The sequence below is a fragment of the Pelecanus crispus genome, chromosome 3 (genome assembly GCF_030463565.1).
Source record: "Pelecanus crispus isolate bPelCri1 chromosome 3, bPelCri1.pri, whole genome shotgun sequence".
NCBI classification, from domain to species: Eukaryota; Metazoa; Chordata; class Aves; order Pelecaniformes; family Pelecanidae; genus Pelecanus; species Pelecanus crispus.
The window spans coordinates 30,886,624-30,909,762 of record NC_134645.1 but is presented as its reverse complement, the minus strand read 5'-3'; the positions used below and the strand labels follow the sequence as shown (position 1 = coordinate 30,909,762).

General features: G+C 39.9%; 1 protein-coding gene across 5 annotated transcripts in view; it reads right to left on the bottom strand.

Moving 5' to 3' along the window:
- CDC42BPA (CDC42 binding protein kinase alpha) overlaps nt 1-23,139 on the bottom strand; it is a 193,149-nt gene that overhangs the window by 868 nt on the left and 169,142 nt on the right. For 2 of the 5 annotated variants that reach the window (XM_075706897.1, XM_075706898.1), the window contains 7 exons: nt 21,653-22,246; nt 19,611-19,708; nt 17,878-17,962; nt 15,157-15,280; nt 13,739-13,856; nt 1,628-1,745; nt 473-630 (listed from right to left, as the gene is read on the bottom strand). In XM_075706897.1, coding sequence (XP_075563012.1) covers nt 473-630; nt 1,628-1,745; nt 13,739-13,856; nt 15,157-15,280; nt 17,878-17,962; nt 19,611-19,708; nt 21,653-22,246 — 1,295 coding nt within the window. Of the gene's footprint in view, nt 1-472; nt 631-1,627; nt 1,746-6,730; nt 6,917-7,054; nt 7,124-13,738; nt 13,857-15,156; nt 15,281-17,877; nt 17,963-19,610; nt 19,709-21,652; nt 22,247-23,139 lie in introns of all 5 variants that reach the window. The other 3 variants (XM_075706895.1, XM_075706896.1, XM_075706899.1) reach the window with 3 other exon arrangements.

Below are 23,139 nucleotides of genomic sequence, written 5' to 3'. Positions count from 1 at the left end.
TTTTCTGCACAGAATATAAATTATTAAATCCAGTTCCTGCTCTAAATGAAATTATTACATGATAATTCTTAAATTACCTTGTTAGCTTCAGGCACTCTGAGTGCAAAATGTCTCCTGTGAAATGGTTGCTAAGATAGCTTGAGAGTCTTTGCAAATAAAGGGCAGAAAGAATATCAACACTTCAAACTGTGATAGGTCACTGTCAAGTTGTTACTCGGCCAGTACTTCTGGGAGCCTCACTACCCACGTAACTCCAGCTAAGGAGCACAGAGAGCATTTTTTGCATGTTAAATACCAGGACTAGAGTTGGCACAGTTTGACCAAATTCTTTTGTCAGGATAGCTTGAAATACAGGAAATCCAAGTCTTCATTGTCAACAACTCCCAAACTTGTAGCCAAACCCATGACAGAATCGAACTTCCTCAACTTTATCAACACACTTAGATTTTCTCCTCTTCCTCCTGTCACTCACCTCTCGCTCATAGTCCCTTGTTGGTGCATCGCTGCCTTGGTCCAGGCCACCAGAGGATAAGGAACCATCTGAGGGTGATGCCATGGGCTGACGCTTTGCTCCGTAGCTACCTCCTGAGAATTCCCTCCGCAAAGCACTGCCATTTTGTGCAGACGATCCTAAAATGGGCAGAGGAATTAAACTGTGTTACAGACGCCCACTCAAGGTACTAGAAATCTGTTAGCTGTTTCTCTGGTTAGTTCTGCTTTCCTCCAGCATGTCCCAAGATGCTCAGCTCATGGCTTGCAGGCTGTGTGGGCTTTTATCTTGTCTGCTGCTAGCTGCAGTTCTTCCTAGGGATTCTCTGGTCCCTCCCTTGGCATGTCAGCATTAGCACACTTTACCCAGTACAGACACAGTCACTATGTTCCCGACAAAGACAGCAGTTGTAGAAACTGCTGTGGTGGCAGCCTAGTTCCAGTGGCCTCTTTCCCAGGGAGCAGGTGGGTTGTACCAGCAGGTACAGACTACCATGGACACACACGCAAGCTGTTGGCAATGTGCAACAAACGCAGCATTTGCCAGAGGAAAGGAAAAAACCTAGAAAAGTTGGGACGCCAGTCTTGCCTCTATTTTCACATGGTCCATTTAGTCACTGGCCTGGTCTCAGCACAGGTCGCTGTGCTGACTCCGGCACACAAAGGCAGCATGGCAGCACTAGCAGACGCGTTTCCAGTGCAGTGTGGCTCTACCATACCAGTGGCCAGTTGTCTTCTGCTTTGTCTTTACGCTAGCAGTAAGAGAGGCATCAAGAGCTCTACACAGTTCAGCAACAAAGTTAATAACCATGGAGATTGTGAACAACTTGCCACCGATTTAAAACACTTAAGGAGCAGCAAAGTAGTCCCAAGGGCAAGAATGTAATTTGAATTCTAATGTCGGTTTAAAAAATTTGACAAACTACAAATGTGGGACTCTCAAAAGCGCTAGCTGGTTATTCATGTGCTCCTTTGAAAGCAAGATTAAAATACTGTGCTAGCCCTCAATGGGAATACAGTCAGCCATCGCTTCTGAAAATCCTATCTAGTGGCAGTATGGATAGAAGCAAGTGCAGGTAGCCGTTTCCCTAAAACACTTGTGCACAGACTGCAAAGCAACACAGTTCTGTTTGCTTACGTGCTGCTAACCCGCTGCTTGCGCTCATCGATCGTCCTGGTTCTGTGCGGGATTTCGTGATCGATGGGATACTGACAGAGCCACTGAATACAGTCCGACTTTCCTGAGGCCGAAGATTCTGCAATGCAGACACACACAATGACATGTTTACTTATTGACTGCTGGCTCAACCTTGGATGTTATGAAGCAAGGCCCCAAAATACATTAAAACCCCAACCTTACCAGAGCTGAATTATCTGGTCAGCAAAATTTGCAAAATAATATTCTGCAGTTTAGTGCAGAGACTGGAAGCACACGCAACGTGATAGTGAAGTGCTGAATTACATGGACATATGCAGACAACTGAAAGAGTATGTCTAATAATTCAAGAATTTCCTTGAAAGGATGGTTTGCAAGCCTAATCAAGCTGCTATAGATATATTCAAGCTATATCACATAATGCATTCTTTCTGAACACAAGATTCCAAGGATACTATTAAAATTTCTCTCTTTGATGCCATCATTTGTGCCATGCATGTGTAACTTTATACAATAACCATGTTAATCCCTAATGCCTGCAGAGTTATGAACACATAATGGCTCAATCTATATTTCAATTACTTATGTAATTCCAAACGTATTAACAGCATTACTCCAGACATACACCAGTTGAGCCAAAGTGAGAATCAGCCTGCTGTTTGCAGCCTGCTCAAAGAGGATGACCAGAGCACATGCCACTGTTTTTCTGCGTATTTTGATTATTGCTCCTGTTTTGCATCCTGAGAGTTCCAGCGTGATTTTTCTAAATTGGTAAGTCACTGGACTGAAGTGGTCCTTTACTGAGGAAAGAGATAAAACAGTTTCTCTACTTGGATATGGTAGTTCCTTAAACACAAGTTGTCTTTAAAAGAAGGAAAAGAGTACTTTGAAGTGAGTTCTGGGAGATTTTATTTCTGCTTCTGTTAACTTGCAGCTGACGTTAGGCGAAAAGGGTTCTCGGCTTATTTAGTCCATCTCTCTGGATGCAAGCTGGCTTCTTAGCCCAGAGGGGACTTTCTAATGCCCATGCATATCTTTTCACGTCTGGCTAAATATGAGACTTCAGCCTGTTCCTAACATGATTTGCACTATTAAGTCATTAGCATTAACTAGAATTAGGTTTAGGGAACCTTTACAGATGCAGAATGTGCAAAGAACTGCAGGTAGCTCTGAGCATTACTTTATTCCACTTTACAAAACACCCTGTGCAATAACTATTAATTTCTTCCTATTTATATTTAATTATTTCCCCATCCTCACTCTGAGACAAAGTAGCCACACATAAAACAACAGCTGCAACTGCAACACCTTTTTAAGCTAGGATGTTATGGGAATTTCAGACCAGAACAAAGATTCCATGCCCCACAAGGGTATTCTCAGAGACCCTCAGATACTACCCATTTCTCTATCTGTATTTTAAAATGGATAATTAAATAGAGGCTTTGTAATGAACAGATTTTATACCATTCAGACTTTATCAGGTAACTCTTACTAACATGCTGTCAATCCAGTCTTACAGTGATCCTTAGAGTCACTGCTGTAACAGATCCCTTTGCTCTTACAGTCAACCCTTTGCTTCTCATTCTCCCAGTGGGCTAGAAATGGCTGATTTTCAACATGCAACAAACCAGAAAGAACTAAAATCTCTCCTCTTGTTCCCAGATCTCTCTCAAACACCAACAAAAGAGAATCAGAGACCTTACAAATGAAAAAGCCCTGTTTAATTCTCCTGTCATCCATTGCTGCACTATTCTCAATGAGGATTTATACCTGAAGGCTTAAAAAAAGTCTCTTAAATCATTTGTGGGATCATACTGCTGTCTCTTGCTTACCTCCCCCCCCCCCCTCTTTTTTTTAAAATGTGAACAACCAACCTACTTTGTAGTACAAAATACTCAATTTCTTATTCTGTGTCCTTCACCAGGCAATAAACAATCTGAGTTACAGATAAGAGTATGAGCATCCTGGCTGTAGATGAACAATGGAGGCTCCCCTGACAATATGCAAAGGAATTAATGGGCTAAGGAATAAGTTACTGCTGTGTTTTGAGAAACAAAGGACAGCCAAGTGCAGCACCATGCAAATGTGTGCACTGAGGTTAGTACACTGGAGTTGCAAGGAAGGTCTTTTGTACTTGTGTAAGCCTACAATGGTTCATTTTGCAAAGAGAACAATTATGTTTAATGATAAGGTGACTAACCTGCTTAACAGTGATAAAGCAGACAACATACAGGCATCAGGGGAAGGAGGGAATGGGTGGGTGCATGAAAAAGACTCATTTATTTTAATAGTGTATTCTAATAATGATTTTTTTTCATGACCTCAGTTTGCAAAGTCCATGTAATTCCTTGTAGAAAGTTTCTCCACAAAGCAAATCTTTCACTGTTCTTTGTTCTAAAAATAAAATAAGCACATGCCAGAGACCCTGGCATTTTGGACCAAAACCCCTGGAAGCGATATGTACATGGTGCAGAAAGGGGATTCAAAGAAAAATAAACAGCAGTTATTAGCGGTAGTTATAAAGCAGCAAAATGCAGCAAGTTAAAAACAAAGGAAAAAAAACCCAAACCTGAGCTTGCTTTACTTAGAGACAAAAACCCCTCATTTAGAGTAACAATTAAAATCCTAGCAGGAAAATTCATTCCCACTGCTGAACCAAATGGAGAAAGGTGAGAGAAGAGGGGAAAAAAAAAAAATCAGCAGCAGAGAAGCTGCTTGCTGAGCAAAGTTAATCACTGTGAAATAGGGTGAAAGACCCCAATTAGTTCAGCACATCCCATTCCCAGCCAGAGAATGGAGCTGCTGTGGAGCTGTGGGTTATGTACGTGCAATCACTGCTATGCTCGCAGCTCTGCGGTGTTACCAAACCTCAGCTCTCACACCCACACTGACTGCTCCCACGCTGCCTTCTCAGGCAGAGGTGCGAGAACATACATAAAAGGTCTAACTAAACAGTTACAACACCCATAGGAAATTGCTTGCCTATGTTTCTCTGTCCATCATGCTGCTTCTTGTTGTTTTGTTTTTTTTTGTTTTTAAGTAGTGTTCTGTTCATTACATTATAAACCTGAGCTTTTAATTCTTCCATGAAATAATATGACAGAATCTAAAAGCCTACTTTAACGGGTCATTTTTCAACTCCTCTATGGATTCCATGCTGGTTTGGTTCCAATATCATGTCTGTACCTACGACCATGGTCCCCTCAGGGGGAGTGACTAAAATCTTCAAACACAAAGTGGGGATGGATAGACATGAAACCAAAACTCACAGCCTTGCCTTCCATACAGCTTACACCATCTCTACGCTCAAGCCACAAAGGAGACAAATGCTTTTCTTCATACAAGACTAAACCTCTAGTGCTCTAAGAAGCTAACAGGTACAGGATCTTGACACTCCAGGTTGCCCACTTCACTTTTTTTCTCCAATTTATGCTAGTAGGCTACAACGTTAGGATGAAGGATGCTCCTAAGCAAAAATTAAGAGTTGTTGTCTAAAACACCAGGGGTCATTCCTTACTGATCCCAGGGAAACTACTCACATGAGAAAGGGAAGGTAGAGGGTGGGTCACAGTCTAGTGATAAATCACTGCATATTAAACACAGAAAATTTTATGATACAGTTGGATTAAAAAAATCTGTTAAAACTAGAACTGAAATACAGCTTCAGCAACCCTATAAAGACCCTCTAAGAGAGAAACAACTTTCAATTTGGCTTAACAATATTTGTCTTTGGCATTTCAATAGAGCATTCCTCTTGTGTAGTTGCATCTCTCCTCCTACCAGAAAAGCCAGGACGGATGCAGACCTATGATCACAGGGCACGTTTTCCAAAATGCTGCAACTTCATTTTTGAATATTAATGGTTGTGACAATTGGGACTTCACAACAGTGACACATGACTATGCACGTGACCAGTCAAAGCTTAGCTGTGCAAATTTGTTTTGGAGCTATATGGAAGAGATTTTTCTCCTACATTTTTAAATTCTCTCTAGGGTTGTATGCAGGTATGTATCCAAAAACCATCCCGATGATAGGGATCTGGAACAGCAACCAAAAGGCACTCAAAGTAGTCTGGCGGTGAAGGTTTGCCATGCATGTCTGAAGGGTGTCCAAAGGCCACAGAAACCAACAGCAGTGTTTCCATTACAGCAATGGGCATGGCTCAGGCCCATACAAATCTGGAGCAACCAACAACTGTCACATACATCTGCCTCACAGATTATTCCCTATTTATCTGTGAATCTGTCCCAAGCAGAACTGCAAGCCACAGCATGGTACACAATTACAATGCGCAGCATGTACTTGTGTGCCTGGTTTAGTATGGCTTGTATTTCTATAGGACCTAGCAACCCCCACGTAGTCAGACCAGGATGCACAATACAAGAAAAAAAAAAAAAAAAAAAAGACCACTTCCACCCCAACAATTGACACTCCAACGAGAAGAATATCTACAGAATAGTACCTTACCCTCAGCCTCTGCTTAACACTACCAGGATTAAGAGGGTCAACATAAGCAAATTGCCATTATCTTTAATTTTTTATCTTGCTTGTACATGTTCTAACTTCTTTACTTTAACCTAGAAACTGTCTGAGGCACAACCTGCATCTGTCTCAAAGTATGTACAGTACTGTGTAAAAATTCTTGCACTCCACATAATTTCATCATAAACAGTTTGAAAGTTTGGTCCAACACAGACAGATCCAGAACCTTTTCCTAATGCAACCTGATACACAGCATCCTGCCACTGACTGCTGGAGGATGAACACTGTGGAACAGAGAACTTATCATTCAAAATGCCCACATCCTTCCTGGTGATTAAAAATGCTATTCTCACAGCGAAACATTCAGCCCAGTTGTTACACACTTTTTTTTTTTAAAAAAAAAACCATGAAGTTATCTGTTTCTTGGCACATCAGAGCTGTGGAAAGACCACAGCTGATAGCAGAAAATAAATCAGCTGGGACAGAAGAAAGTTAAGGGGTGAAGGAAACCGCTTACAAGGGTTTTTCTCCCATGTTAATAGCCAGGCAAAAGGAAAACCACACAGTGTTAGTAGAGTGAACACCTGACTCAGCCGTTCATACCCTCCAAGTCATAAAGTCTGGAGTACCGAGGACAGAGCGTGGAGGCGGGGAAAATGCAGGGTTTATGGAATCGTAAGAGAGGAATTTTTCAGCTGAATTAACAGTCATGTGGTAGATGTGCTCAAAGTTGCTCGGAGAGGAGATCAGACGGGAGTGATGATGAGGGAATTGATAAGGGGAACGCTGCTATCAAAGACAACAGAGAGAAAGCAATGAAGGATGGTTGTACAGGTTACATTGGCAACAGCAGTCCGCAAGAGCAGTCAAACACTGAAGGACAGACAGACAGCAACGCTGCTTGCCTGTCAACACACTGATTCTTACATTTTCACCCCCAGTCCTCTGAGCACCTTCCTTACATGGTATCATACGGGCCTGATGCCCTTGCTGTTGCTAAAACATTAAAAACAAATAAAACTTTTAACTCATTGGGAATAGATTCTAATATTTATTATTGTTTGATATTTCAAAGAGCACCACAGTTGTAAAAGGTGCTTTACAGACAGTTGAGAAGCATCAGTTCCCTGCCTTGAGGAGCTTACAATCTAAAATAGACATAACACAAACAAAGGAAGGTGAACACAGGTGAGATGGTGTGGGGAGAAGAAAAGATGAGAATACACAACAGTTAAAGACTGTAAGAGATTTCCTTCTGTTATTCATGCATTTTAGTGATTCCATTAAAATTAAGTATCACCCGTACAACAAACACAGAGTATTTCTAATGGGAGGGAACAGTGTTTTGACAGGATAGGGACACAGGTCCAGTGGGAAGGTGAACTGGTTAGTGTCAGACAACTGGGACAATTTACTCTGCTGTAAACAGACGACAAGGCCTATGTCCTTCTGCACACTCACTTAATCCCCACAGTGCTTTAGTGATGAAAAGGCTTTGCACTGCTGTCTCTACACTGCAGAAGACTAGGCCCTTAGTAGATAAGGTGCAAAAGTATTGGGAAATTCAAATGCCTTTAGTAGGTCAACTGAGCAATGTGCTCCCAAAGTGTGACGTAAAGAAAGAGAGGGGAGAAATAATACTGCAAATTAAACAGAAACAATTTCTAATTCATCTCTACAGAATGTGCTGACACAAGTGCTCTTGTAATTTAAACTCATCTAAATCCAGATTTAATGGAAGAGCGTTTCAAGGCTCGGTCTCCCTCTCTGTGCCATCTGTACATGTTCAGCAGGTCAGCCTGCAAGGGGATGGTTTGCCCAATGGCCACCAGCAAATCAGAAAGCCTCTTCTAATTTCTAACTTCTAATTTTCTCTTCCCCTTGTCCAACTCATTTAATCACCTTAAAACAAACAGATCTGAGTAACATTAGAAATGTTAGGACTAGAAAAAATAAAATATGGTAAAAATACAGCTTACCCCTCCGCTAAACCTAAGGCACTACTTTTTGTTTGTGGAACGTATTAAAGTCTGGAAGAACATTAAGTCACATCCCAATACATATTATCAAACATTATTGTTACTGTTCTGTTCATTTCAGCTGGTAAAATCCAACTTTTTTTTTTTTTTTAAACACACAATTATTATGAGGCTTTGCGTGTTAACCAAAACATCAATTACCACATTATGGCACATAAGACATAATATACATTAAATTGTTATTCGTTAAGTTTAGCAGCATCTAAATATCAGTACAAGAAGCCACCATTCCAAGAATGGTCCAGGAAAGCAGACTTTGCTGAGTTACCTGCTCATGACAGAGAACTGGCAGCAAAGCCAGCTACATTCCTAAAAGCCAATAAGGGAGAAAAGGGAGTGTCTAAAATCACAAGCTAAAAAGCAGAGGGTAGGCCAGCTGCAGACCACGGAAATATTTAGCCAGCATTCATGAACGTGAGAAAGCCACGATATGGCAACGTTTTTAAAATGATCCTCCATGGAACTTTCTCCATGGACTCCACCATTAGATGCATGCATGGGGTTCCCACTTTCTTTAAAGAATACCAAATATGCATAAGTATTCATTTACTCTAAAAGTTTCTCATTTGAAACAAGCAAAGCTTCACACATCATCTAGAATGGAAATATAATGGGTCATGTATAATGAGGTCAAACTGAAGCATAATGTTCAAATATAATGGCAGTCAAGACTAGCTTTTGAATGTAAAATACTTAGGCATGCAGAATAGGAAAGCAAAATCAATCCTGTACATCTGATGTACACAGAGAGGTGGTCTGTGCTGCAGTAAGTGCAGTTCCAGATTTCAGATCTTCACTACAAAGGAGCATCCACGATAAAGTGGCTTCAAGGGACAAGAGGGCAGAAGGGAGGCCAGACTGTACGGCCAGTTAATTGGTGACAGGCTGCTAGGGAAGAAAAACATGTAAATAAATAAGTTTGGGGATACACTAACAGGAACGATTCTAAATTGTACAAAACAAGACAATGACCCAGATCTAGTATCCACATCAATAAAATACAAATATGTACTGATTACGGCTCTGTTAATAGCAACCAAGAACTTCTGGTTTCTGTTGTGTTGTAGCCCACAAACTTGATTGTCAAAGCCAGATCCCTGAGTAACTGCTCACCATGAAGAAAAGAAGGATGCAAATTTACAATTGCCTGATAACCTCTAATATCTTCTTGCTTAAATCTGATCTCACTCTGAGCCTTAGGCATGTTCGTTTCTGCCCAAACACAGGGCTATACTGAAGTCAAGGGTGTCCGTTCATGGAGAGAATAACATGGGACTAGGCAAATAGACTGCAATTTGCCATAAACATATCTCACTGTTCATGTCATGTGCCTGTTGCACACCAAGACCTTGGAAACAACGCACAGAGAAAGCATCTTTCCCCCTTGTGTGGCTGCATCGGCAAGGACAATCACATGCAGACAGCTATGTTGCACATATGCAGGCATCTGATAAAACATACCAAATGGCCCGAGAGCATTTAAAACATTCCATTTATCCAATTTCCATTTTGTACATTTACAATGCAAATTAAACTCTCTAAAGTTGGTCTTTTAAAAGGCATCATTAAGAACAGTAGTGGGCAGAGAGCAAGCAAGCTCCTGTTGGCTCTGCATCCACCAAGCAGTTATGCCACAGGTTAAAGCAAGCACAAGTGTATGCTCCCTCCTGCCCACTGACATACTGCAGCCCAGCCACGCAAGAGCCATCGCTACCAGTTCTAATTCTGTGCTTTGTTCAATTTTTGGCATTTCCCCTGAAAAAGGCAGCAGAGGTAGGTTAGTGGGACTGCAGAGGTAAGTTTTGATTGGATCCACATTGCATATAGAAAGTGAGTATGTACATGCTCATAAATAAATACATACATATATATAAATTGTCATTTGCTTTATAAGTTCATCCATGGATGCTAAATAAAAGCTAGGCTGAGCTAGCTATTTAGTTTGTGACAATCTCACCAAACACAGAGATTAAAATATCTATTCTCTAGTAAAACCTATTTATTACTAAGGATCCTTCTGCCTACATAGCACTATACTGACTTCAGTGAAACCTCATGCTGGATGAACAGATTTGTATCAGTAGATCCAGCCAAATTTGAAATTGCTCAAATAAGTTGGAAGAAACTGCAAATAAAAAGGTCCACTCCATTCTTTCATACACTTTCAGCATTCCAGTATCTCATAAAAAAAGAAGCTATCTAACCTAAAACAGTTGGATGAAGGGAATTTGAGAAAACTATTAGACTTGCACTACTTGTTCCCCCTAGTGGTAGCCCTCTTTAAAGGCAAAAATGTATTTTATCATCCGCTTTCATAAACAGAAACAGGCATTCACAAAGTAAAATGCTGCAATCTTCCCCATAGTTCTTTAAAAGTAAGTACTTTTTCTTCTGAAACATATTAATCTATTTAAAAATACAAAGATGTTCCAGCTGCAAAATCATCACACATGTCAAGAAGCACAAAAAAATATAGCTATTCATCTTTTTGGAACAAGGTACAAATCTAGTGAAATAATTCTATGTCCTTGTAAAGAAACTGCCATACAGATGAACTGTACACAGGGTTGGATGAGTATTCTTTACCTTGTGTACTGATTCTCCAGGAGACATCCTCTATTTCCATCCTTTCTTTTAATTCTAAATTTATCTTTCAAATAAAACATTAGACTCAATACATAACATCATATGCGCACACAACTCTATTTTTGTGCCTGAGAAACAAAGTAGGTAATTTGGAACAGACTATATGAAAACTTAGTCCAGCCAAACACCAGGAAGCTGCTGGAAAAGAAAAAGCTGCCTGAACCAAAGTAGCTCTTGACAGAACATTTATTTCCTAATCTCAGGTTACACTTTCAAATTCTCACACTTTCAAGTCCCGTCATTGAAACAATTCTGTACCTGTTAAGTTAGGAATACAAATACAACGTGATATTGCAAGGAGGTGCTGGAAAAATACACATCAAATTTGCTTTATCTGCAGTGATATCTCCCAGCATTAAGAATGATACCTTTTTGCAAAAAGGAGTTTTTAATAGTAACTTCAAAAAGAAGCTGCAGCAGTGGAACAAGTGCAGAAATCGATTCTATATTGTACACATTTTCTAATGTCTTCTCATCACTTTTAAGTGTGGAAAGTGACTCATGAATTTCTTTCAAAACATCATATTGATTGGTAAGAAGCAAAGTACCAGTCCTAACTTCAAATATGACCTTTGAGCTAATACAAGGCTTGTGTAATTAGAATGAACTCAAAGCTAAAAGCGATTTAGAGATGACATAGCTGAAGAAATACTAATCCACGTAAGTCTAGAAAATTCCCTTCTATAGATAAAATCATTCCTCATTTTACACTTGCCAGATCTGGAGCTTGATTAAGAGTCCTTGCAGCTTTTGATTCCCATGAACTTGCAACTACTGATGGTGTGAAAGAGGATGTCCTTTGCCCTACCTTTAGCACTAGCATATTATTTTCTCTGCTTGAGAAGAGCCAGAAATATTTTAAAGAACCCACCAGAAATGGAAAAGTGAAAAAAGGTTCTGATCTACATCCTGCCCTGAAGCAAATTATGATTCTTTGTTTAACATTAGACATATGTATACTCACATCCAGGTAAGATAAGTTCCCTTGGATTTGTCATGTGTTTTCTAGAAGCAGCTCCTTCATTATTTATTTATAAACACACACACACACACAATATTGTTGTCCTGGTTTCGGCGGGGATAGAGTTAATTTTCTTCCTAGTAGCAGGCATAGTGCTGTGTTTTGGATTTAGTAGGAGAAGAATGTTGGTAACACACTGATGTTTTTAGTTGTTGCTAAGTACTGCTTATGCTAGTCAAGGACTTTTCAGCTTCCCATGCTCTGCCAGGTACACAAGAAACTGGGAGGGGGCACAGCCAGAATAGTTGATCCAAACTGACCAAAGGGCTATTCCATACCATATGATGTCATGCTCAGTATAGAAACTGGGGGGGGGTTGGCCGGGGAGCAGCGATCGCTGCCAGGGAGCTGTCTGGGTATCGGTCGGCGGGTGGTAAGCAATTGCATTGTGCATCACTTGCTTTGTATATTATTATTGTTATTATCATTATGATATTGTTATTATTATCATTACTATTTTACTTTATTTCAATTATTAAACTGTTCTTATCTCAACCCAGGAGTGTTTCTCACTCTTACTCCTCCGATTCTCTCCCCCATCCCATCGGGGTAGGGGGAGTGAGCGAGCAGCTGCGTGGTGCTTAGTTGCTGGCTGGCTAAACCACGACAATTGTTTTTTGCTCAATTGCACTGAATGCATTTGTTATTGAGAGGTTTCTCAGACTGTCTCTAGTACGAGATGTAAAGTACTTCCTTTCCTTTCCTTGCATATTTGCATCTCAGGAAAACACAGTGCCAGAAGGGCTCATGTACAATGTAAAGTGTAACATAAAAGTACCATTTGCTGCAAAAGTGAGGTAAAATGAGTATCCGGAGACCAGAGGTTTTGCTCCTAAGCTCCTAAAACTAGTGCAACCGCATGGCACACTTTATTTTCCAGTCTTATTGTTGCTTCCTTCGGGCTTTTCAGCATCTGAAAATCCCAATTTCAGCATCTACTTCCTGCTTTCTGCACAAAATCCAAGTAATAATGATGATCATTTTAAAGAGCACTTCTATACTAATGCCTATGTCTTATGACAGTACTCATGTCATCTGTTTGATACCATAATATCTGATCTTTCTTACAGTGCCAGTTAGCATCTTCTGAATCCCATTTGTGTCATCATGGATGAGTTTAGAAAACAATACAGAACACACAAACAAGATGCTCAACGTAGCCTGAAGCAATCAGTATGATAGTTCTTCTATGAACAAAATATTAATTGGTCTTTAGCTCATCAAAAATTTCAGTAACTTCCAGGTATTTCCTACATAACATTTTGCAGAAACGAACACATGTGTTTGCTATTACATGTTTTCTTTTTCCATCTTTCAACTTAAAAGGTTAGCTTTTATGCAAGAAATTCTGTTTCATTGAGACTAGTTAATTTGGAGAGAAAATGAAAAATAGCATCTTTGGCATGGAAAGAAATTTGGGCACTACACACTGTAAACTGCTACAGTTCCACCGTCTAAGGAAAACTGGCTATAAAGAGATTGGCCAAGTTGGAGCTGAAGATGGGAAGAGAAGAGAGGAACTGAACTACAGTTCACGGAGAAAGGAATTTCTCTTTCCATTCCCACAAAGAACACAGGCCCAAATCCTCTTAATTTTGTCCTTTCATATGAGTCATAAAAATTATCAACACTTGAGAGGCCAACCTGCCTTAAAACCTCCTAAAACCTCCTAAAAAAAGGAGGCATTAGCCACTCCCCCTCCTCCCCTCGGTGTGTAAGTGTCATCCTCTTTGTTTAAATTTTATCACATACAGCAGAGCATGTTCAGCTCTGTTTCCCTAGTTACACTGCTCCTGATATGAAATACATCAACATTCTGAATATACATTTAAAATTATACTTGTCTTTCACTTATTTGCATCCTCTGTTGCAGTCAGTCACTCTTACATGTACTTCTGTACTTACCATTGGAAGGTCTTTGAGAATCTGTATACCATCTCCTGGACCCATATGTGCTATGTGGTTAAAATTAGTTGGGTTAGAAATTAATTTATTTCTCATTTCCGGATCGCGTAGCATCTCCCTGGAAGAGAAAATACTTTGTTTAGATATTTCGTTCGAGGTGAGGATGGACATTTATAAAACGTGTACAGCTTTGATTATCAGCTACTTTTAAATGGAAATTAACTATTTTTAACACATTAACAGTGATAAACCCTTGCTATCAGCACTGGCATGGACAAGCTTCCAGCTTGAAGAGAGGGCAAGGGGCCAGAAGAAAACAATGCTGTTTGCAGGCTAACAGCCCACGCCCAGTAGCTACTAACATTCAAAGACTATACAACCACTATGAGCCAGTAAAAAGCTCTGTAAGATGAGTAAAAGCAGAACTCATTTGTGATGTATTACGAAGTGGAGATGAAAATGAAGTACAAAATATGAAAATAGAATTAAAATAATACTGCAGTACCTTTCTCAGTCTGTGGTCAGAATTAAAAGCTCTTCAAAATGTCAAGGATGCATTTCAGAACTCAGAATAAATAAAATTTTAAAAGACCAAACCACGATCAGCTCAGAAAAGGCAACTGGAATTTTATCTCCACTGTACACAGCTGTTACTTTTCTTAGAGCCAAAGAGAAAGGAAAGCTGGGAGCCAACCATCGGTGGAAGACGTTGGAAGTTAGAAAACTGAAATACTCAGTTCTTGGAGTGTAGCTTAGCACAGTAGCAGGTCATCTTTAGTGAGTGATAGTAAATGGTCAGTAACATCCTCTGTGAGCACTGTGAGTACTGCAGACCTATTTTTATTGCCATTTAGGAAAGTATTTGTGACCTGTTAAAGACTTCTATTAGAAACACATCCTGAAGTCCTATGTCCTCTGAAGAGGTGAGTTTTCTGAGATTTATAGAATGTTTACGTAGTTAAATCTATAAATCAAAAAAGCAGATGCCTTGGAACACTGCTGAGAGTAGAATTGCCTTCAGAAAGAAAAGCAGAACCAGAGTCTGAAAGTAATTAATCCATATGCATAGTTAGCAATGCAATCTCCTTATGCAAAGTGTTTATTACAGATCTTTATATATACAGTATATGTGCACACCTATGTACCTATATATACAGTATGTGGAGACATGCATTCCAAATTACAGCTGTTTCACATAATTAATTTGAACTAATCAATACTTGTGTATCCAGTGCATATCCATATCCAAATTGGTATTTACACAAATTAAACATTGAGGATTAACGCGGTAGTGAAGAGACAGAAACATCTGAATGGGCACTCCAGAAAGCAACAAATGAAGTACTACATTGGCATCAGTCACTGTCCTTCAGGGCCTACAGGCATGTACAGAAGACAAGTACATGTTGAATACCGACCTCCTCTGCTGCATCCTCTCCTCCTCTGGTACTCTGAATGAATAGCGGCGCTTGTTGTTGATGTTTCGAACCATTTGCTTCCGGCTGTTATCTGATGTCTCAGGAACTACCAGTTCATCACCCTCTAAAATCAATATAAATATGATGATCCAATGGGACAATTCATTATGTATTCATGGAATTTGAATTCAAAGACATTTTGTCCCTCTGCTCTTGCTAGTGTTGGACACCACCCATTTCCCATCAAACCTGAACAAATGCTCCTTGATCTATGGGTTTTCTTGGTCACTATCTACTCCGTTATACAGCAACTGACTTACCCCTTCTTCACACACAAGCTGCCACAACTGTGTTCTCAAGATACCACAAATTAATTCTTTGAAACAAAATGTTCAGGTGGGCAGGAAAGGATATTGGTCCTCTACCTCAAACTTTGGTAGTTCTCACTGAAAACCAGTAGAACAGTCTTGTTCTGCCAGTCATCTGGAAACTCAATGCAAGATTCTTTTTCATTCATTCCCTGCTCCAAAAAACTACTCCTTTTGAAATGTTTGAACACTGATGCATTTTGGTGCAACTATGGGAAAAGGGAAGTTTTTTTCCACGTGTGTAGGTCTGGCCAAGGCATCTTTAAAAAAGACATGAAATGTACAGCAGTGATAATCATACAATAGGAGTGTTACTTCAAATGAACGCTGCAACTGCTCTGTCTTGTTTTATATACATGGAGACTAAAGTTACACTTAATAAATTTGAACATACCCAACACCTACTGCTCACTGCCAAAACAGTTTTTGTATGGAACTGAAATCTCTTCTTTCCTTAAGATCAACTGAAGATTTCACGAAGCATGGGATCTACTAGGCAAGTAGCTTCAGGAAAAAAACTTGCATACTTTTAAGGAGAGACACCTGGAGGATACTTTACTGTTTGGCAACCTTTTCTGAAAGACTGAGAAGTGTACAGGAGCAAAGCATCAGCCTTACTCACTCCTGATCCTATGCTCTCCCATTTTTTTTTCTCTTCTACTCTACTTCTAATGTTCAATCTTTATTAGACTTGAAAATTCTTTATACATACTTCCACCATATTGCTCCCCTCCACCACTGTCATTCCTTTTGTACTAATTTGATAGCAATTTAAATAAACACTGAAACACTACCAACGGCAGTGTATGTTTCTACAGTGTTTATTTCCACTATTTTCAGAATAGGTGTTAAAAAAAAAAAGAAGCTTTTGATTGTTAAAACAAAGCACATCCCCTCTTCACCTAAGAGGTTAAAAAAAGGTTAAGGAAATTACTCAGCAGCATGCTTACGAAATGGGCTCTAAAAAGAAAAAAAAGGTCAAAAAGACACATAACAAAAACAGAATTCTGAAGCTAAAACTTTGGCACACAATCATATGTAGCCCTAATAACAAGTTATGAATACATAACAGGGACCTGGGACCTGGACAGGCTGGACCGATGGGCCAAGGCCAACTGTATGAGGTTTAACCAGGCCAAGTGCCGGGTCCTGCACTTCGGGCACAACAACCCCATGCAACACTACAGGCTTGGGGAAGAGTGGCTGGAAAGCTGCCTGGCTGAAAAGGACCTGGGGGTGCTGGTTGACAGCTGGCTGAACATGAGCCAGCAGTGTGCCCAGGTGGCCAAGAAGGCCAACAGCATCCTGGCTTGTATCAGGAATGGTGTGGCCAGCAGGAGCAGGGAGGTGATTGTCCCCCTGTACTCAGCACTGGTGACGCCGCACCTGGAATACTGTGTCCAGTTTTGGGCCCCTCAATACAAGAAAGACATTGAGGTGCTGGAGCGTGTTCAGAGAAGGGCAACAAAGCTGGTGAAGGGTCTGGAGCACAGGCCTTATGAGGTGCGGCTGAGGGAACTGGGGTTGTTTAGCCTGGAGAAGAGGAGGCTGAGGGGAGACCTTATCGCTCTCTACAACTCCCTGAAAGGAGGTTGTAGTGAGGTGGGTGTTGGGCTCTTCTCCCATGTAGTTAGCGATAGGACGAGAGGAAATGGGCTCAAGCTGCGCCAGGGGAGGTTTAGGTTGGAAATTAGGAAAAATTTCTTTACGGAAAGGATGGTCAAGCATTGTAACAGGCTGCCCAGAGAAGTGGTGGAGTCCCCATCCCTGGAAGTGTTCAAAAAACGGGTAGATGTGGCACTTTGGGACATGGTTTAGTCTAGTCTACCCTTGATTGGTTTAGTGTGGACTTGGTAGTGTAGGTTAATGGTTGGACTGGATGATCTTAAAGGTCTTTTCCAACCTAAACGATTCTATGATTCTATGATTCTATAATATTATATTACTTTCTGATCCTTGGGAAAGGTTTGTTTAGGTTAGGTATAATATTAATTTTAATCTAGTACTGCCAAGATCACTATTAAAGCTTTAATTGTGGAGGCATTTTTAGACAGCGTTCTGGCAGGTGATCCCAGATTTGGAGGGAGTGTCTACTCATTCTATTTTCGATTTCCAGTCTTCATTCAAGTCTTCACTGAATATTCAAAAGGGGAAAAAAAAACCGTTCAGAGTAGCTGCCTAGCAGACATAATTGCAATCACTGTGGAATCTATAGGCTTTGGCTTTTTCCCAAATTAATAAGCACACATACGTTCGCGAGGTCACTTTCTACAATGCACAGGTCCAGGCCAAAGAAAAATGCTCTTTCTGAACAAAAAATTTGCATGATGAAAACTGGCTTCTCTTTACTTACCTGCCATTTTGTTTTTGAAATATATTAATCTAACTGTTTCCAGGCCTAAAAGGTTTAGTGATCCTTCTGTATTCAAGGGTCGTACCTGAAACAAGGAAAACCAGTCCTTGTAATAGTAATAACTCACATTTATATAGTGCATCTTATTCTGAAAGCTCCAAGGTGCATTATAAACTCTGTAAAAAGACCACTCTTATAAAGCCAACCAGGGAGCAGAACTGCTCCAGTAATTGGCCACAGCAAACCCTGCTCCACAGAAGAACTGCAGGCTGGAGGGAGCAATGTCTCCTATCTCCAGTAACACACGTCTGCTCTAAAGAATGACAATTGTGAGTCATTAAAGCCACAAAGCAGAGTTAAAAAACAGTTTCAGATTTTAAACTTCTGTTTGGAGAACAAGTACAAAGTGACTTGCCTAAAATTCCACTTAAAGACACAGGCTTAACACCATTCCTCACAGCATTTAAATAAATAGTTCTGTTAGAAGTCTACTTCGTATAACAATTCCATTTTCTCTATTAGATGCACAAAGCAATAAACTGTGTTTTTATTTTATGCTAGTATCATGTCACAATTATGCTTTGCAACTTGGTAAAAGTATATACAGATTGCTAAAACCTGCTGGTATTTGTGATTTCCACCTTCAAAAGGAAAGAAGCATTCCACTCTCCAGGTCTGCAAATTGTGTTAGAAATAAACTCTTCATAACAAATTGCCATTTTTGAGTCTCCTAGATGCAGCAATTCTTGTTTGTTGAAAGTAGCTTCGTTCATTAAATGGGCAGTCTTGAGCCAAATTTAATCAAAGTGCTAAATCACATTCTGCTGTGTAGGAAAAAAATGCTCCAACTGCTTAATAACTTGAAGTGTGGACATCAGAAAGAGTAGGGGAAATCTCCCCTGAAAAGCCAGATTCTTCTTCTCTAAGATGGTTAATAGCTGAGCACCTTGATCTTTGCTTTTTTTTATCCTTACAGCATTGCCATAATATCCTGGTATGCATCTGACGTGGGAAACTGGTCTGCAGAGATACTGAATGACTAACACAAGACCACAAGGACAATTTCTTGTAGTTCTGTGTCATTGGAATGCCAGTTAAAGAAATTATGTTGACATGAATACAAAGTTGAAGTCAGTCTAAACTATGGGAAAACCTCACTGTTCTTTTTTCTTTCCAAATACAGCTGAGCAAACACCTCAAAGACCAAAGAAGCGTCAGTTTTTGAAAACTTCTTCCTTTTGATAAGTGATCCAAACCTGACATCATCCTGGTGTTTTAACATTTGTACTGGTTGAACCAAAATGTTCTAACCCTGTCTGTCTACACTGTTCTCAAGCAGCAGAGGACAGATTTTTTGAAGGTCTGTTTAATTATCCACCTGTTTAACATCCACCATCTTCTGGCAATAACACAGATAAAATCAGTCCCAGTGAAGCCATATGCAATTAATACCAAGAAACTGCTCTCTACAGTAATATCCGTAAGTCTAACATACTCATATGCTCCACACTGAACACGCATCTAAAACACTGAAACCACATGCAAAACACATTTCATATCGTATACTTCAAACAAAAAGCACTTGTTTCTTTGCAGTAGCTCTTCTTTTAGTTCATTTTTAAAGAAGCAGTTTCATGAAGGCTTCTAATGTGCTTTAAAAACACGGTATGACTGTATCAAAGTAATACTGAGTCTAGACATATTCTTTCACTGATATAGAAACAGCAAGTTACCTTTTTGAGAGGAATAGTCTGAATCCACTCCATGGAGTTCACGTCAAAAATATCAATTGCATTTTCACTGTACACAGAGAGGTATGGTGCGTTGTAACCTGAGAGGTAAGGATTAGGTATAGTGTCATGTCAGGGCTATGACACATCATGTCATAGACAGGGCTCAAAATACACAATTTCTTACGGTTTAACCATATTTATTACAAAAACCCCACCCCACAATCCAGCAATCTTTGCAAAATGTGTTTTAATAAATTTCTTGGTCATTTTTGAGTTCTGAAGGCAAACCACCACCAAAAAACCCTAAAACCTCCATGACTACTTTTAACTTTGCAGAACCAAACTACTTTTTTAACTACAAGGGATTACAGTTTACTCTGCCAAACACTGATGTGGTTCAAAGTTTTTTTCTTCTAAAAGCCCTATTTTTAAGAGCTCGTATTTTACAAATGATGTGGTAGGAAAATATACTGTTGTTATTTAATAACTGTCATTTGAATGACCTGAGCTCTTAGTCTTCGGACTATGTACTAAATGAACATCAGTTGGAACTAAGCACCATGAAACAGTCATAAAAATCTTCATGTTTCCTTCTAGCTTTAATTCTCTTTTCTCATTTTCAGGATTGTAGAGAATTCTTGTGCTACCCATCTGGCACATTTCCCCAGGATGAAATTTGTTCCACTGGGACCACTTCTAAAGGAGAATTCGGTATTTCCATGTCGGCAACAAGACCGCCATGGTCTGCCAAGACTAACAAGAGCACCTATTTGTGTTTAAATCTAACAGTTTTTGCCATAAAATATGCCTCCATTCTGAATTGGAACAGCATCAAGTCACTTCATTTAAGGCAATCAAAAAACTTTCACAAGTATCACATGCAGTATAGATGAACTGCATGTGAAAATAGCTGTACTTCAATCTATCACAAAATCTTTTGATTCATTCGTTCTCTGAGTCCACTGTAATAATCACACACTTGCTCGAAAACCAGAAGTGACATACAGCCTGTAAAAGTTGCTCCTTCCACATTTAGAAGGGGCTTCACTGAAACAAGGTGAAACATTCCTCTCCTCTGCAGTGTGACTGTACTGCTGTCATAGTGAAGTAAGGTGGCAGACTATTTTAAAAAAATCAACGTAAGACTGGGCTCATTCACAGATACTGTGAGGACAAATTTGGCTAATCTTTCGCTGCATTCAGAAAGACATTAAAAAGAAGATGACTGGCATTGCAGGGTTGGTTTTTTTTTCCTTCCAACTGTCACAAAGATAAAGCCCCAGCTTTGAAAAAACATGCAATAAATGTTTAACATAGTTCTTGCTGGAAAATGAAGTCTTGAAAAATTACAGTATTTTTCCCTTAAGGTCATGAAATATATTTCCTACACTGCCTGCCATACATTGTATTTTGGAGGGGAAGAGGGAGATGGGGGCGGGGGGGAAACTTAAAAACTGACTTTTTAAAAAAGCAAAGAGAGGACATGAATGAATGTCAACAAAAACTGCTGAAGAAGAGAGAATGAAGGAGTAAGGAAAGAAAAAAGCCCATTAAGTAGGAATAAACACCATTAGAGAAAACCAAGTCAAACTACCAGATCCTTATGACTTTGAACATCAAGAAAGCTTGAATCACAATGCTGAGCCGAAGTACAATCAAATTTTAAGACTTTAAGTAACAACAGTCCAGTATCAGTAGTAGCAAATGCATAAAGATCCCATTAGCCTCTGTAGGACCTGAGGCTTTCAGCTGTTTTAGAGATCAGGCCATGTGTTCAGAAATTGGACATCAGAGTTAGAAATCCTGACCCTTGATTCCTCTTTGTGCTACAGCAGTATAGGTCAGTGACAGAGTTGTCACAACTAGCATAAATGAGATCAGGATTAAATCCTCTGACTAGATTAAAAATGCTGACAGAAGCTGAGAGCGTTCATTTACCTGTCAGGTAATTACCCTTGAACTTCCCTTCCTGTAGATATTAATACAAGCAGTGATCACTTCAATGTATAATAGCAAGTACACTGATGCACATGGCAACTTACAGCAAGAAGATGGAGTTGCGGGCCACATCAATTCTTGTTGTCTAGATCTTCGGCCCTGGCAGTCAACGTAAACCCCTACGCTGCTAAAACACAGCAGGTGTTCTTTATTTGAGATTTCGACTGCACAGATGGCATCAGTTGGCTGCTGTGAGATAAATGATAGCGTGTGGTCATCTGGATGGAGCAGACTGTATGGGCTGCCTTCTCCATGAAGGGGATATTTTAAGAAACCTGACTGGTAGCCCACACAAAGACGGTCACTGAAGACTGACATCCACTGGACATTCCCCTGGACTTGGATCTCCTTGATCTTTTTGTGACGTGTCTTGCTCTGATTTAGTTCATAACAGAGGACCTGCCTTTTCATAGCTACACACAGGCATGTAAGAGCTCCGTGGCGCACATGTCCAGAAACTATTGACTGACAGCCTTTTGTCTCTGCCAGCTTATAAAACTCAGTCTCCCTTCCATCCAGGGCAGCCATAGGGAAAAGCCGCACATGACGGTTTCGTCCTGAGATTACTGCAATGAGCTGTTCGTTTGGGATAAGCTCAATCTGATGAACCTTCTTATTGTCACCAACACGGATAATCTCTAAAAAAAAAAAAAAAAACCAAACAAAAACAAAAAAACCCAAATCCAAGTAAATAATGTTGAAGTGTGAATTGATTATAACATATGTATTTGCAAAGATAGACTATGAAGGAAACCCAAGAATTCCCCTTTGTTGCTTCCCTGCAATATTAAAAAGTACAGAATCAAAACTTGTATTTTAATAATACCAGATGTGGCAATGCTGGACAGACCTTTGGTTTTTCCTCATCAGAAAAAGGGAGGAGCAGATCCAATGTAATAACAACCACTGTATTATTTCAGTATTCATTTCAAAAACAGTTCATAGCCACAAAACTAGTGAATAAAGGAAAACCCTCAAAGAACTGAAACATACAATTAAACATGTTGCTTCTGGAATTAGCTTGGGCGTCCGTCATTACAGCTTTTTACAATACTGAACATAAGTTTTCATTACCAATACCAAGGAGGACATTACAGAAAGGATCAAGCCAGGCTCCTTACTGGGGTGCAGTAGGAGAGGAGACAATAGTCACAAATTGAAATGAGGGAGGTTCCTACTGGATATACAAAAAAAATGTTTCATTGTGAGAATAATTTGCAACAGGCAGCCCAGAGAGATTGTGGAACCTCCGTCCTTGGGGATTTTCAAGACCTGACTGGACAAAGTCCTAGGCAACCTCGTCTGAATTCAGTATTCAGCCTGCTTCAAACAAAGGAAGAAAATCTTCAACTGCATCCCAGATGCTGGATCTTTGTTACTGGAAAGGATACCCAAACCAGAAAGCACACAGAACACCTTCTTGATTATCAGCTCTCACATGGGGCTGTCCAGCTGATAATGTAGTAAATCAAGAAAAATTAAACCAGAGGATATTGAAAGAGAAAAAAGGTTACAAAGTCACTTTCTGATT